A 16,757-nucleotide genomic window follows, 5' to 3' on the forward strand; every position below is an offset into this window, starting at 1 on the left:
AATGCCTGAACGCGCTTCGTGTGAAGTAATAAAAGGAGCCGACCGGCTCCGCTTGCGTGCTCTTTCTCGCTCGCGCAGCCGGCTCCGAGCACATCCAACCGCACCCGCTTTCAGATCTCTTCCAGCCGGTCGATGTGAAATAGTTGGCGGCTCCGCTCCGGCCAATTCCAAGCGTATACGACCCGGTCTGTGTGAAAAGAAAAAAGCAGGCCGATGCTCTCCGAGCCGGTCTGTGTGAACGGACCCTAAGGCGTGCATCAGAATGATTACAAAATGACAGATCAGCTTTAAAACACTACCAGCATTGTTTACCAGCATTGTTTTAGCATTGTTTTGTACCTATTCCCTTTGTTTAAATGTTTGTTACCAATATCATTAAAAAAAAAATGTCATTCTAACGTCAAGCTATTTATAATTTTCGCATAAGGGCTCCATATTGTGCATTTGGCTTTGCACGATCATTTAGTACCTATTTGTTACCTAAACGTATGTTTTTATTAGATCACTAACTAAAAAAATTAATTATACGCGCACAACAAAGGTAAACTAATCCTTATTAATCTAGCTTCTTACTACCAACCACTAGATGGCATTGTACATGTAAATTTAGTAAGAAGCAAGCAAGAACCCCAAGGATTGACATGGAATAATCTTTTAATTCACCCATCGAGGGGTGTCAAATCGGGTATGTATGATTTGTGTGCAACTTCTGTAATTTTGAAGTTGAATATGAATAAACGGTTTATTAAAATATTTTATATAACTTTTTTTTTATAATAGGAAGGCGGACGAGCATATGGGCCACCTGATGTTAAGTGGTAACCAACACCCATAGACATTGGCATTGTAAGAAATGTTAACCATCGCTTACATCACCAATGCGCCACCAACCTTGGGAACTCAGATGTTATGTCCTTTATGCCTATAGTTACACTTGCCTACTCACCCTTCAAACCATAACGCAACAATATTAAATACTGCTGTTTGGTAGAATATCTGATGGCCTACCCAGACGGGTTTGCACAAAGCCCTACCACCAAGTAAAGCTTGGTGTAAAGTTGTAATTACAACACCGGATTACAATAATAATGAGTTCAGACAAGCTTTACATCTTATTGTTACAGACAATAGGATTATTCATAATAAAAATATAGTGAAAAAAGATGAGACAAATTATTGTTAAAGCGGCTTTGCACCCTTTCGCCTGTATTAACACTGGCTCACTCGTCTTTCAAACTACACAACAATACTACGCATTGCTGTAAACAGTGGCGTAGCTATCGTTGGGATAGGTGGTGCAGTGCATCAGCGCCCCGGAGCTCACGGGGAACCTCAGCTTTGAAAAGAGAGGAGCATATAAGAAAAAAAAAATTGTGAGCAGGCTCGAGCCGGTCGTGAGATCAATTCGACAATTCCACCCATTAACTTTTTAGTTATACAATTTTACTTATTACTGTAAATGTAATATAAGTTCAAGCTACGCGGAAAGAGGGGATGAGGGCCCGATTCTTTCCTTATGCACCAGGGCCCTTGTCCACCTAGCTACGTCACTGGCAGTAAACCGTAGCATATATGAGTGGTTGGTACCAACCCAAATGGGCTTGCACTAAAAACAGTTCTCGATAAATATATCTTTATTTATAACACAACACAATTACACTTAACTACTTTTATACAATTTAATTTTATTTCCTAAGTTCCGATAACAACTTTTCTTACAAATAATATAGTTCTAGACGAACCGTGATGTCCCAGTGTCTAGAACACGTGAATGTTGATCGAGGATCGCGGGTTCGAACTTCGGTTTGACGTATCGTGAGTCTTCATCTGCTAACTTTCTTGTTTATAATTAATCTCGCACTCGAAGGTGAATGAAAACATCGCGAGCAAACGTGCGTGTCGCGAATTCCACTGAAATTCTTAAACACGTATCCACCAATCCGCATTGGAGCAGCGTGGTAGAATAAGCTCCTAACCATATCCTTAAAGAATAGGTATGAATTTGCCAAACCGTAGTATACTAAATGGCAGTACGTCATACATCACACATCCCGCTATATATGACGTCATCATTACGACGACGTAACCGCGAATACTTCATAACTGTTTATCTGAAACAAGTTATTTGATTTTGACATTTTTAAAAATTACTGATGAGTTTTTGTTGTTAATTTGATCTTGATTAGATTGAATCTGGAAGTGCTATGTACACTTGTAATTGACATGCATATTAGATAGACTATTATTGTTTTATAAATTAATTTTTTCAATGCTTTATATGTATGTTGTAAGTGTGCACTACATATAAATAAATAAATAAACAAGAAGCAGCATGCAACGACGTAATATCAAGTTCTGAAAAGAACTATTTATCTTCATATGAAATCCACACATATGCTACAATTTCACTACTTCAAAGAACACCACTCACGATTTTCTTGCGTTTTTATTGATTTACTTTTATTTATATTCGTTTAATTTAATAACTCATTACATATCATTACTCAAGATTCTACACTACTTAAGAAGTTTTATTACGATACCACTAGCTTCCTAAATACTCGTATTTATGTCGATGTTCTCGACCAATGATGGTATATCAGTTGTAGATGAAAATAGTTTTCTTAAAAAGAGGAATAAGTTCTCAATTACATTTTTGGTCATGTTTGTTTATGTTAACTTCTAAAACGATTTTTTTTTTATAGTATGGGTAGGCGGACAAGCATATGGGCCACCTGATGGTAAGTGGTCACTAACGACCATAGACCATATTGTAAGAAATGTTAACCATCGCTTATATCACCAATGCGCCATCAATCTCGGGAAATAAGGTGTCCCTTGTGCCTTGTGTGCAATTACACTGGCTCACTCACCCTTCAAATCCGAACATAAAAATACCAAGTGCTGGTTGGTTTGCGGTAGAAAATCTGATGAATGGGTGATGCCTACCCAGACGAGCTTGCACAAAGCTCTAAAACCAGTATATAGTAGCCTACCTACCTTACCACCAATATATATTTGGGAAAACATCATCATAAATATATAAGTATTTTTATTTGTAGGCTTTTTGATTTGACACAAATATAGAAAAGAAAAGATTGGTACTAATGACTAAAGCACCAATACCAATTCTACATCAAGTATAATGTTATGGGATTGTTTGCAGATCGTGCGTGTTTGAGTTCGCGTGATCGCTCGTAATAAATTCTCTTTTGCCGAACTACTGTCATAGAAAAACAGTATTATGCATTCTGAAGAAACATTCAAATTTCAAGTTATTTAAATCTATATTATAATATTAAGATTTGTGATTATCAGGTTGAATGACTTTCTTTTACAAATTATATAATTGTTTACGTATTATAAATAAATATTGTAAAAACAATGTGATTTTTCAGAAAAAATGCAATAAACCTTGAAATGATATTTTTAAAAATAGAATATCAAATTATTCAATTTGAAGTAAATTACTCACTCAATTACTCTTAAATACCCCAATAATACTATTCAACACAATCAACAAATAACAAGTCGCGCCAATAATGAATTCATTATGATTTCAAAATTTTGGTTTGAAATTAGCCCATGTATTTTTTTTTAACAACGCTAATTTATGGAAGGAAGGAACTATATATAAATATATGAAGGGAAGATTGTGGCCGCGCCATCGATCTTTAATATCAATTTTTAGAGGAGAGTGATTGCATACTTTTTGCTTATGACACTGGCGGAATGTCAAACGGGGCAGCCATCTTGTGGTTGAACGTCATCGTCGGACGCCGTTAATTTTAATAACGTTTGAATTAAAAAAGAAACAAAAGTTAAACCTACTTACTTTATTTATGAGCTGATTTACATATATTTAAACTCATACCGAACCCACACACACAATTCCACATTAAATTCGATTTGTGCAGTTTTATATATTTTGTAAATTGCTGTTTATACTAATGATTTGGTCCTTACTAAGATAATAAATGCGAAAGTGAGTTTGTTTTTCTTTTGTTCTCTTTAACGTCTTAACTACTCGACCAATCGTCATGACTTTTCGATTTTCGATTATATACGTTGTCAGGGGTGCAGAAACGTATAAGGCACTTGACACCTCTTCACCTTAACTTCGCACGGCGGAAACGCATGGCGATGCATGATGGTATGTTGAGTAGTTAAGACGTAAAAAAACAAACTTAAATAACTTAACTTAAATTTAATTTCAATCTCGCTTCTTTATTGCACAATTATCAATATATAGTATATAGTAATAGTAACAGCCTGTTAATATCCCACTGCTGGGCTACGGCCTCCTCTCCCTTTTTAAGGAGAAGGTTTAGAGCTTGCGCGGGTTTGAACCCACGATCATCGGTTAAGATTCACGCGTTCTAACCACTAGGCCATCTCGGATTTTAATTATCAATACATTTAAGTATTTATTTATTTTATTTTTGGCAGGCGACTGTAAAAATAAATAATCATAAAACTTTATTTTATCTTTAGTGTTGTCTAGCATGATGTCAGTGTCTCTTTAAGAAAAAAAAAAATGAAGGCTGTGTTCAGGCCCGTTAGCTTCAGTAGAAAGTACTGCATTATATGTCTTTCTAGTTTCAAATCAGTACAGAACATCTTAAGCATTAGACGGTATTATGTTATTTTAATATTATTTCTTTAAAACGGCTTAAACTTATACTGAATACACTGGAAAGTTTGGGAATATTGCTTAATAGCAGTCGTGGCCGAGTGGTTAAGGCGTCTGACTCGAAATCAGATTCCCTCTGGGAGCGTAGGTTCGAATCCTACCGGCTGCGTTCATTTTCTTAATACTTTTTTATGAACAATACCTTATTATTAATTTATTGGCAGAATTTACGTACCTCGGACAGCACGTAAAGCGGGCGTTCTTGCGTTTTGTCTCTCCGCAGTTTTATTGAAATGCTTTGACCTATCGCATGGGATTATGAGAGTGAGAGCATAGAGAGTGCACTTGTGTTATGCGCCCAGATCCGTGCACTATGATATACTTCGTGAGACACGTGGCGTAAATAGTCTAAAAGTATTTCATCAATAAAAATGCTAATAAAAATTAAATATATTTTTATTTATTATTTAAAATAGGCGCATCTGGCGCTAGTACTGTATGAAATGTGCTTGTAGTTACACTGACTCACTCACCCATGAAACGGGAACAAAAAATACTAAATATTGCTGGTAGCCGGTAGAATACGTGATGAATGGGTGTTACCTACCCAGATGTGCTCGCACAGAGACCTACCACTGTTAAGAAATATTAAGGGTTTACTTAAAAAATTTTAATTTCACGTAAAATGTATGAAACCATTCAAAGATGTCAGATCATTGGCAAACGGTAACGTTATGATTTTATTTTTTACGATGCACGCGCCCGTACCAAGTACGACTCGTTAGCTCACGTGGCGGGGGTGTTCAAAAAGAAACCGCCAGGAGCGAGTCCGGTTCGGGCAGTACGTGTTCCGTACAATAGTTTCAGAAACCATATATGTATATTTGTTATATATTGTTATATATCGATGATCGTGGGTTCAAACCCGGGCAAGCACCGCTGAATTTTCATGTGCTTAATTTGTAATAATTAATCTCGTGCTTGACGGTGAAGGAAAACGTGTTCTTCACGATGTTTTATGTGTGCTATAAGCTCCAAAAACTTCTTAAGGGAGAGGAGGCCTTAGCTCCGCAGTGGGACATTCACACGCTGTTACTGTTATTCATATAACACAGATAAATAAGACCTAATAACATAAATAGACACAGTGATAAAACGACGATAAAAGTAATATAATAACAATTTAAAAAATACTCAGATTATAGTGTACTTTTCGACTATTTAGACAAGGGCACTTGTGTAAACAATTTCAAACTGTAGTCTGCGAGCTACGCACGTGAATCTTAATTTACTATAGACATTCTCTTTGTTTTAAATTCAACGATAACTTAGAACATCGTAAACTGTCTTAAAAACGAAATAATTATTTGTAATCTGTATTATTTTTTTTGCTTTTGTTTTTTGTTTTGTTTATTTAACTATACACTATTTACCTACCCGGTAATTGCCTATCTAACTTAAAGCCTTGTGACGTATTGTTAATGCCAATACTATTTTATGAAAGATCAGATCATAGACAATTTAGTACTTTTTAAAGATTTGACGTTTCTTACAATACATTCGTAAGATTGTCGGTTCAAAACCGAGCCAGGGCCACTGATTTATTATGTAGCTTATTTGTAGCTACTGGCTTTGAAAATTTAATCTTGTAATATAATTTAAAAAAAAAATTAAATTAATGTTATCGTTTATTAGCAAACGATAGAGTTTCAGTGTCAGGGTATTAGCAAACATACATACATACAATAATGCGACGTAAGAAATTGTATTTCTTACATCGATATATTTTAGTTTGTTTTAAATCATTTTTTTATTTTTAATATTCAATCTCTAACAAGGAATACACATGAAAAGCTTTAAAATACATTATGCGAGTTATAAGTCTATGTGCTTCCACAGTTACAGGAAACCAAATAAAAAAAAATCTTATGTTAAATGATTAAAATTGAAAAGCTTAAAATAAAAGTAATACAAAAACATACCAGCACTGGAGCAGCGTGGTGGAATAAGCTCCAAACCTTCTCCTTAAAAAGGAGGAGGCCTTCAGCCCAGCAGTGTGACATTCACAGGCTGTTACAGAGTGTAAAAGATACTAAAAAGAAATACTGAAAATACAAATAGAATGAATGAATGAACGAACGAATTTTATTTTAAATATTGCCCGAGATATTTTTATATCAACCTGTATATACCACAATATTCGTTTGCCGTTTCGATATTAGGAAATCTATGCAAAATTGCCATACCGGGGGCGTAACTTGCTTCGTATAGACTAGGTAAGTGATCGAAATTTATTATATCATCGTTTAAAAACGAAAGAAATAAGTACCACCAAAAGGAGATTTGTTTAAATATATAATTTAATGGTAAACAGCCTGTTTATGTCCCACTGTTGGACTATTATTTACGAAAACGCTTGGAGATTATTTCACCACGCTCGAATACGGATTGGTTACAAATGTAGATTTTCATGACATTTTCTTTCAATGTGACGCAAGAGATAATTATACTAAACACAAATTAAGCATTTGAAAATTCTATTCAACACGAAAGTTTAAAAGCTGGGGCAATTCGTTCTTGTTCAGTTGTTATCGAACATTTGGAAGTGCAAATTTAAGTGTACCGTAACCGTAACAGCCTGTGAATGTCCCACTGCTGGGCTAAAGGCCACCACGGTGCTCCAATGCGGGTTGGTGGAATACACATGTGGCAGAATTTCAGTGAAATTAGACACATGCAGGTTTCCTCACGATGTTTTCCTTCACCGTAAAGCACGAGATGAATTATAAACACAAATTAAGCACATGAAAATTCAGTGGTGCTTGCCCGGGTTTGAACTCACGATTATCGGTTAAGATTCACGCGTTCTTACCACTGGGCCATCTCGGCTGACTTTATTATCTGACTTAAAGCATTATATATGACATTATAATTTAAGTGTAAATAAGTATAATTACATTACGTTAAGTGGAATAGTGTTTTATTATAAATAAAGATATATTAATCGAGAACTGTTTGTAGTTCATAATACCGCTGAACGGTAAGCAAATCGCATGAAAAGTGTAAATATAAGGTTTGTTTATCTGTACTCCTTCAATTGTATTAATAATATCCTGGGAAATTTTTCACACACGGCCATCTGATCCCAAATTAAGCTTGTACAGAGCTTGTACTATGGAAACCAGATCACTGATATACAACATATACTATTTTTCTTTTGTAAATACATACTTTTATAGATAATTACACCCAGACTCGGGACAAACAGACATGTTCATGCACACAAATATCTTTCCTGGATGGGAATCTAACCCACAACCGGCGTGAAAGACAAGCCAACAACCACGCCAACCGGCTCGTCTTAAAAAATTTAATTTACCAATACTTTTTTATTTTAGTTGAATTAAGTATGTAGCATCACCGAAAAATCTTCCAACGCAAGTATCGTTAAAGTATTATTTAGTATATTCCACCGAGCACAGTAGCGTATAAAGACCACGGTGCAATGTCGCATTGATTTACTTAATTTTGTTTATTAGATGACCTTTTTTTCTCCTTGTAACATAAAATATAATAACAAAAATGAAGTTGGAACAAAAATAAATCATAAATCCGGTGTTGCTATGGAAATATAATCTATTTCGTTACTGCTATGGGCCTAAGAGAGCGCTGGTGCACCGCACTTGCCCTATGACAGCTACGCCACTGACCAAGCTCTGCTAATGGCTGATAAATGTTTACTTGGTGACTTACATCCCTGGATGTACAAGCTCGTCTGGGTAGGTACCATTTATTAGATATTCTATCACTAAACAGAAATACATAGGTAGTATTGTTGCGTTCCGGTTTGAAGGGTGAGTGAGCCAGTGTAACTACATGCACAAGGGATAACATTTTAGTTCCCGTTTTGGCGCATTGGTGATGTAAGAATGGTTAATATTTCTTATAGCGCCAATGTCTATGGGCGGTGGTGATGTACCATCAGGTAACCTACTGTCTACCGCCTACCTAAATAATAATAAAAAGTTATATAACAATAGTGTTGCTTGGATTTTGTTTTTACAATATACCATTCTAACAGAAACAGCTCTAACGGATTGGAGAGATGTCGCTGAAACTACTCAACTCAGCATCCCAGAGGGCTCGTACCATACACTGCGTCAGGTTTTCTGGAGACGATTTACCCAAGTTTAAATCTATGGTAAATTTAATACTAATTAATTTAACTTAATTACTTTAACACTGTCGAAAATATATGTCGTAATCAAATAATAATATCCTCCGGACCCATTTCGGCCACTGCGGCCAATCTCAAGAGAGATTAGCCAACTGTGCAGGAGATGTTATAGAGCACAAGTGTGTGCGCAAACACAGGTGCACTCTTTATTCACTAACTCTTATAATTCAATGGGATGGCAATCCGACACTACCGGAATGAGTTCAGGCGTAGGACCAACGGCTTTACGTGCTTTCCGAGACACAGAAGTGTACACACTTCCAGCTTCCAGACTCCTGCTGCTACTGAGAATTTTCGACAGAAAAATCCAATAACTTTTTATAGGTCCGACCTGGTGTTTGAACCCAGGACCTCAGGGTCTGCATCTTACATCAAGAAATAGGCCAACGAGGCACATAATATATGTAACATAAACACATTGAATTTGGAAGAGAAAAAATTTAGTATATTCTTAAGAATTAAAATATCATTTAGTAGATTAAGTATAGTGAGAGGAGCTGTAAAACATACGTTGATCTAGATTCTAGACGTATTTACTTTAGTAATTAAAATAATATATATAATTTTGTGATGTTACTCAGGACTCCCCAGAAGGAAATCCTACATATGCACCGCAGTCGCTTCTCAGCCTGGATTCAGGAGCTCCGAGTCCAGAAAATGGATTCCAACCAGCAGCGCAACGATATCGCCTCAATGAGCAAAGTATAATATATATAATCTATTTATAAGACAATTATCAAAGTTTGGATTGGAACATATCCGGTAGATATACATATATATATATATATATCCATTCCATATACGCCTATTTTGCGTTTATATAAACACCATTCAACGAGACATTGCTATTTAATATATCAAATAAGTTTTCCTGTTTTTGATAGGAATATATCAAAAAATACTAAATTGTCTATGGTCTCGATGAAACGTAGTTGAATAAACAAAGACTTAAGATTGATAAAAACAATAATACGATAATTTATCCAGGAATCAAGCTCCTCACCGCTATTAATCAGATAGTCCAACAAAGAGCTGAGCTTGAAGCGAACAGAGCAACGTTATCCAGCATGCTGGAAGAACTAAAACGGAAGTTGAAACGAAGGGTCGAAGAGTGTCACTTCGAGAAGAAAGAGAAAATGAAGGTATTTTTTTATTAAGATAAGTAAATAAGCGCTCGTAGGCAACCACCTGCAATAATATTCTGGAAGAACTCACTTGTGAAATGTTTGGAATTCTACGAACAGTGATACGCCTTTGATGTTTGAACGATCAGCGCTCGGTACACGGTAGAGGGTAATTGATAGTTCGAGCGTCAGACATTTTTAATCAGTTCAAAAATATAATATGTATGTCCTTTAATGAATGTATTTCTCTATTTGTCTATGGTAACAGGGTTATCATATTTCACGTTAAGTAGCGAAATTAATTTCAATTAACCATTTTCATTACAGTAAATTAGTAAAACTGTCACATTCGCAGGCTTTAAAACAAGCAAATCAACGATTGGAAAGAGAGAAATTCAGCATCGTGACAGAGATGGAACACCTTAAGCGACACTTAGAGAAGGAAGAGGCGCATCATTTGCAACACGCAAGGACTGCTGTAGCACAGGTGTCCATTGATATTTTACAGTATTCAATACTCCCAAACCCGCCTTTATGCCTTGGTCTACAAGCCACCGGCCTATTTAACGGCCAAAAATAATATAATTATACTCTAAACGTTACGGAATGATTGACTCAAATGTCAAAGCTTTGATCTCTGAGACCGGGACCTCACGATCATTTGTATATATAGCTACATTAGATAGGTAATGTAGAATGTTCACGTTATAATGTATTAAATTATCTTATACGTTCGTTTTATATGAGCATGTTATATACATTACGTTTTTATTATATGTATGTAACATTCCTGTTACTTAAGGCTTTTGATAAAACAACACCCTCACCGCATAGTTATATACTTATTCTTGTTTAACTAATTTCGTCTTGGACCAGGCTTTGATCCTTGGCGGGTGATTAATTAAAAACAATTCTGTGTCTTTTTCTTTCGAATGTCAAATCAATGACGGCCGAAAGAGATAAATGTTTAAATGAACAGTCGTATAGACAGCGTTTGCTGTGTTTGATATATTTGTATGGATTTACGACCAAAATCATTTACAGGCAATCCAGGGTGTAACGAGATCATCAGATTTATTTACGCAGTGTTCAGTCGCAGAACTCCCGAACATTGTTAGTCGGAGCGTCGCAAGAAACGCTCCATCGAGGATTGTGAGTTCTTTGACAATATTACTGTATTAAGTGAGGTTAGATTAATTATGCTCTCGACTTAAGCGCCACCGGAGCTAAGGGGGTTCCCGGACTACGGGGCAAGGCCTCCATGGCAGGGCACGGCTAACCGTCGGAGCTTTACGGTAACATGCGCAATCAATTCCGTGACGCCTCCCAGAAAAACCGAATGGGTATCGCTGGATTTTTTACTGGCTTGGATCTCGTAACCCAATTCAATTCATGTGAGTGAAACGTGTAAATGCATTTTTCAGAGAGATGTAAAATGGTTAATTGTATTACTGTAAGCCGTTTTGGACAAGATCAATGAGGCCATTATGTCCTTCTAATGAAATGCACTAAAGCCGATTCCAATGAGTAATGTAAAGATAAACAAACATCTTAGATCTCGAATTCACGTAACACTATTAATCGAGAATTAAAATAATAGAACAAAATATGCTTTATTGAACACCAAAAGTGTTACAAAAACATACACGGGCCGAATTCTACTAATTTATAATGCTTACGATACGTTCCCGATTCAATTCCGATCCAACTTTGAATCATCTGTATTTATTCGAATCGGAACCGAACCGATAATTTTTTAACATATACCGTTATGTCAAAATCAAACGTAATTGTTAACTTTTATGGCAATAGTCGATAATTAAATTAAATAATAGGAAAACGGAAAAAACGGCAACGATCACGCTTCGATTCGATTGCGATTAAGTAACAATTTGTTAGTAGAATTGGACCCATACAGTTATTAACAATAATAATGTATGGTAACAATGTCGGCGAAGTTATTATCGGAACTTTAGTAGTAAAATTTAAGTGTATATAAGTAGTTTAGTGGAACCATCTGTAGTGCATATTACAGCCGAGCTATCAGAAAAAGGCATGGAATCTAATAATATTCAGGTTGTTTTTGGTTGTTTTTTTTATAGAATAGGAAGGCAGACGAGCATATGGGCCACCTGATGGCAATAGTCACCAACGCCCATAGACATTGGCATTGTAAGAAATGTTCACGCTTACATCACCAATATGCCACCAACCTTGGGAACTAAGATGTTATGTCCCTTGTGCCTGGCTCACTCACCCTTCAAACCGGAACACAACAATACCAGGTACTGCTGTTTTGCGGTAGAATATCTGATGAGTGGGTACCTACCCAGATGAGCTTGCACAAAGCTCTACCACCAGTAGAAATGTCATGTTTACATGTTAATTCACGATCGAAATTGCTTATTTACTAATCTTCCTGCGATTGAAACAGGCTGTATTAATGGCATGATTATTTATTATTGTTATTATTAGATGAGACTTTGGTCTTTGTTATTCAAATGTTTACTATTTCCTTTTTTTCACACTGAGCTAACTGACATATACCTTAATCACACATACCCTTGTAGCGGACTGTAAGTATACTACCCTATGAAAGATATCGAGATGAGATCATAGACAATTTTTGTACTTTTATAGTTCTGACGTATTCCTAACAGATTAATTATGGAAACATTATTTAAGGCCGACAACAAGCTGGCTGCCGCGCGGTTAATGCGCGACATTGCAGAGCTGAGGCAACGAGTAGCGCAAGTAGAAGCCAGACTCGCGAATGAAATAAAGGTAAACTGAATTTTAAGAACTAATTAGTATATATTGCTTACATTTTAACCAGCACACTTTAAAGTTATGAACATAAAAATTTGTACTCAAATCTGATTAATTTGAAAATATATCTGACAGCACGTGCAATTTAACTTGGCCGTCCTGAAGTTAGTTTCAAGATACTCGCGCATGCGCAGTGGATGCGACGCAAAACAATAATGTTACCATCTAATTACATACCTTTACATAAATGTATCCACGCAAGATGCGAAAAAATCTGTTTTAAAGCTAGACTAGAAAATATTATTCGGCAAATTCAAAAAAAAAAGCGTATCACAATAATAGAATATCTATTTTTATACGAATATTGAATACTAGCTAACAGCTCTGGCTGTATTGATAGGATTTGCATTAAATCTGTTCTAAGTGAGTGTCTTTTTTATGTTACATAATAAGCGACCTGATGGTAATTCGTCACCACCACCAATACACATTGGCGGTGAAAGAAATATTAATCATTCCTTACATGGTCAATGCCAACCTTGAGAACTAAGATGTTATGTTCGTTGTGTAGTTACATAAGCTCACTCACCCTTAAACAGAACGCAACAGTACTGAGTATTGCTATTTAGCGGTAGAATATCTGTTCAATGGGTAGTACCTACCCAGACAAGCTTGCACAAAGCTCTACCACCTACATCGTGAATGGAGTAAGTATGTTGCTCAAATCAAACAGATTTCGTTTCGGATCAATTAGTAATATTTCGCTTGTTATATATTATATTATATACAAGATTTGTAACATAATTTAATGGTATATGATAAAAATAATACATTAGTGTATTTCCAGCGTAAACGGCAGGCTGAAATCGACATTGTTAGATTGAGGAAGGAGCTGTCAACTACCAAGAGCTGCGTCGCATCACTCAGACTGCCCGCACAAAGGAAGCAGTGTTCGAAATTTGTTTAACACAAAAAAAAAAACAAAGAAAAAAAGTTAAATAACAATAAAACTTGTCTATACTGGGAAATCTTTCATTATTCATTTTGATCTTCGTTTTAACTTTAATAACAACCCTGTATCCAATGTACTTGAAACAGACGCAGAAATCGTGAAACATATAAAGAAACTACTACACTATTCAAATCGGAGACCTCGAAATCTGCACCCAAAAAAATAACTACCAAGCCGAGATTTTTTAAATCTATATCCAATTTGAAAAAAAAAAACAAATAAAATAAGCAATAAGGCTTTAATAAACAAAATATAAAATGAATCTGTTAATACAAAAAATATTAAACAGTAAAATTGGTTGACTTACAGATATCACAAGACAATATCAAACTTTTTAGTAAGTAACCTTTCTTTCTAAATAATCATAGAGTGCGCTGAAATCATAGATTCATAAGACAGAGCGATTGAAAAGAGTATTTATATCTCCGCCTCTATTTCAAATCTATAATTCTACATTTTGCGCATCCCAAGCTTAACCATAGACATCCAAAAATACAAAATTCTCCACTTTTACTTCCCATGCGTCAAATAATGTGTTTGGAATAATCTTTTGCCTTTAAATATTCGCATACACACATCACAGCGGTATATCGGCTGGCCGGTGTGCGTTCGCATATGTCTTTCTAATAATTCTTTAGTCTTCATGTCCTTACCGCAGACTGCGCATAGACAATGTATGCTGTTTTTATGCGCGCTGCTAACGTGCTTTGCCAAGTTTTGAGCGATGGTATATTTTTTTGAACATTGGCTGCATTGATATTTCGGTCTAATAAAGCTATCTTTTTTCGTTGTCTGTGAACAACATTTCGGCAAATTGCTGAGCCTAAAATAATTAAATATAATTTAAAATCATTATCGAACTAGTAAAAATAAAATCAGACGACACGAAAATTGACTGATTTAAACTATTAACGATTTCGAATTTCGAATCGTTAAGGTCTCAAGTAAAAAGTTTATATACAAGGTATTTGTTTTGTTTTACGAAATATATGTGATCGATCAAAAAGAATCGACGTCTATCAAGAAGATTGTAATCTATTTTTATATAAACGATCTAGAAAAGAGCCTTGCCTGTTCTTCGCCTTCAAGTCAGATTTCACGTGCAATTCCAAGTGTTCTCGCATCGTATTACTAGGCACCATAGTGTTACACCTCCTACAAATTATGCGACGCGGTTCACAATTCTTTTTACACCGTGAGCACACAAACTTCTTCCACCCTTCAAAAGGTACCAACATCGGGTACCTCTGTTTACACACGGTACATGCGATATTCATCCTTTTGACTTGAACATTAGAGTTCAGAATCGATTTACGCTCGTTTAGCTTACGTTTCCTGGGCGGATTCACCATGGTACTTTTTGTCAACTTTTTGTACAATTCTAGGTTCGGAGATTTTGGTATGTTCCTATTTTTTTGGCGCGCAAAACCTTCGCCGATACCCAGATGTAATTGATTCGTTGAAACTATAATCAAATCATGTAAATATAAAATGATTTGAGTCTTAATGATTCAGCGAATGAAGTTTAGTGATCAAGTAAATGAAACTCATAAACAAAGGAACTGGATAATGTTTAAAAAGTCAATACTGACATTCGCTGGGTGGTTTTGCGAAGGCGGCTTGCACGAGTGCTCGTAAACGCCGCGTGTTACGTAGTTGACGTATACAGCGCTCGCATATCATGCTGTCCGTTTGAAGAACCTGAAAATTATTTACTGTCGTTAATATTAGCAGATCCATTAATAATGGGCGTAAAACATTTGGGCTTAAAAAAATTATAGCCATACAAGACTGTTGCGAATGATAATTATAATAATTGTCTGCATATATTTGCTTTCATCCTTTCTTTCATACATGCTTGCATCCTAACCTTTTTCTAGCATAGATTATAAAAAAAATATCATAAATAATATAGTTCAAAACTGAAACAAAACTTGGTTTAAAGTTGTTAGTATTCAAGTATTTTATTATATAATATTTTATAATAGTAACTATTTTGCAATAGTAAGTAGCTTCCTCTTGTGATTTTTAGCAAGATTCTTTAATTGTTTCGACTGGTCTCAAAATATCACCTAATGATGAACCAGTTATAGTTTAGCTAGATATAAATTTAATTATTTAAATAAGTATTATTAATAATATACCCGAACTCCAAAGCAATCATACAATAGTTGATCATAACGCTCTTCAACCCCCTCCCACACGTACGTATCACAAAAGCAGCGTAAATTAAAATCCCCTCCACATAATCGACAGCTACGTATTGGAATGCTTGCATCGCCTGACGCATGCGCTGTGGTTATTTGAAGAGAATCCTTAAATTATATGTTTGTGTTAGCTTAGTAAAAACTTCTTGTTATAAATAATCGAGAACTTTATTTTAAGAGTGTAGAATTTAAACTTTAAAAAAAAAAACTGGTTTTTTACTCTACCAATAACTGATTTATGTATTCGTTCAACGCAGAGCAATCGTAATAAACACTTTTAAAGTAGATATAAGCTTAATTATATAAATAGAACGTTTAATCGCTTCGAATATAAAATTTTTTTTCAGAATTTTTGTTGATATTTGATTGAACTTAATTATAATTTAAATTACTAACTTTACTAAAAATCTTTTGCAACTTTTCTTTTGACCACAGCAAATCCATTTCTTCCATAAAGGTAATAGTTATTATCAATAAATTTTGGTAAACTCAAATAATTTTGTAATTTTAGTAACGTAATTAATGTCACATGAATTGTCAAATAAAAAAAATACTTTAGTATCATAAAGTTTTAATTGCTTTCAATAATGCTAAACACCAACAAGAAACTTAAAATTAATAAAAGAAAGTTTTTTATATTGCCTAATATTGTCAAAATTTAAAATGAATGTATGTACACTTTTACAGTAGAACCCAGTAAATGTGTGTGCGTGAGCTTACATGCCCTTAAACAAAAACATTATATATATATATTTATATATTTAAAGCATCTATA

At 35.0% G+C, this 16,757-nt stretch overlaps 2 protein-coding genes and 1 non-coding gene across 4 annotated transcripts; 2 read left to right on the top strand and 1 right to left on the bottom strand.

Moving 5' to 3' along the window:
* The first annotated feature begins 4,720 nt into the window (after positions 1-4,720).
* Positions 4,721-4,802, top strand: Trnas-cga (transfer RNA serine (anticodon CGA)). The gene has a single exon. It is a non-coding gene; the product is annotated as a tRNA-Ser (tRNA).
* A 3,936-nt stretch (positions 4,803-8,738) lies between these two features.
* Positions 8,739-13,730, top strand: LOC126779772 (tropomyosin-like). The gene is made up of 7 exons (XM_050503910.1): positions 8,739-8,834; positions 9,452-9,572; positions 9,858-10,012; positions 10,350-10,481; positions 11,039-11,146; positions 12,680-12,778; positions 13,611-13,730. The coding sequence occupies exons 1-7, from the start codon at positions 8,739-8,741 to the stop codon at positions 13,728-13,730; spliced, it is 831 nt and encodes a 276-aa protein (XP_050359867.1).
* Positions 13,731-14,078: 348 nt separating this feature from the next.
* Positions 14,079-16,481, bottom strand: LOC126779601 (zinc finger protein 57-like). 2 transcript variants are annotated; one of them, XM_050503738.1, is made up of 5 exons: positions 16,379-16,481; positions 15,920-16,090; positions 15,368-15,476; positions 14,847-15,240; positions 14,079-14,598 (listed from the first exon to the last, which is right to left on the bottom strand). In XM_050503738.1, the coding sequence occupies exons 1-5, from the start codon at positions 16,433-16,435 to the stop codon at positions 14,286-14,288; spliced, it is 1,044 nt and encodes a 347-aa protein (XP_050359695.1). In that variant the 5' UTR covers positions 16,436-16,481; the 3' UTR covers positions 14,079-14,285. The 2 variants fall into 2 exon arrangements, with proteins under 2 accessions (XP_050359695.1, XP_050359696.1); XM_050503739.1 differs by lacking the exons at positions 15,920-16,090; positions 16,379-16,481 and adding an exon at positions 15,563-15,614.
* Between the last annotated feature and the right edge of the window lie 276 nt (positions 16,482-16,757).

The sequence above is a fragment of the Nymphalis io genome, chromosome 29, assembly GCF_905147045.1.
Source record: "Nymphalis io chromosome 29, ilAglIoxx1.1, whole genome shotgun sequence".
Taxonomy (NCBI): domain Eukaryota; kingdom Metazoa; phylum Arthropoda; class Insecta; order Lepidoptera; family Nymphalidae; genus Nymphalis; species Nymphalis io.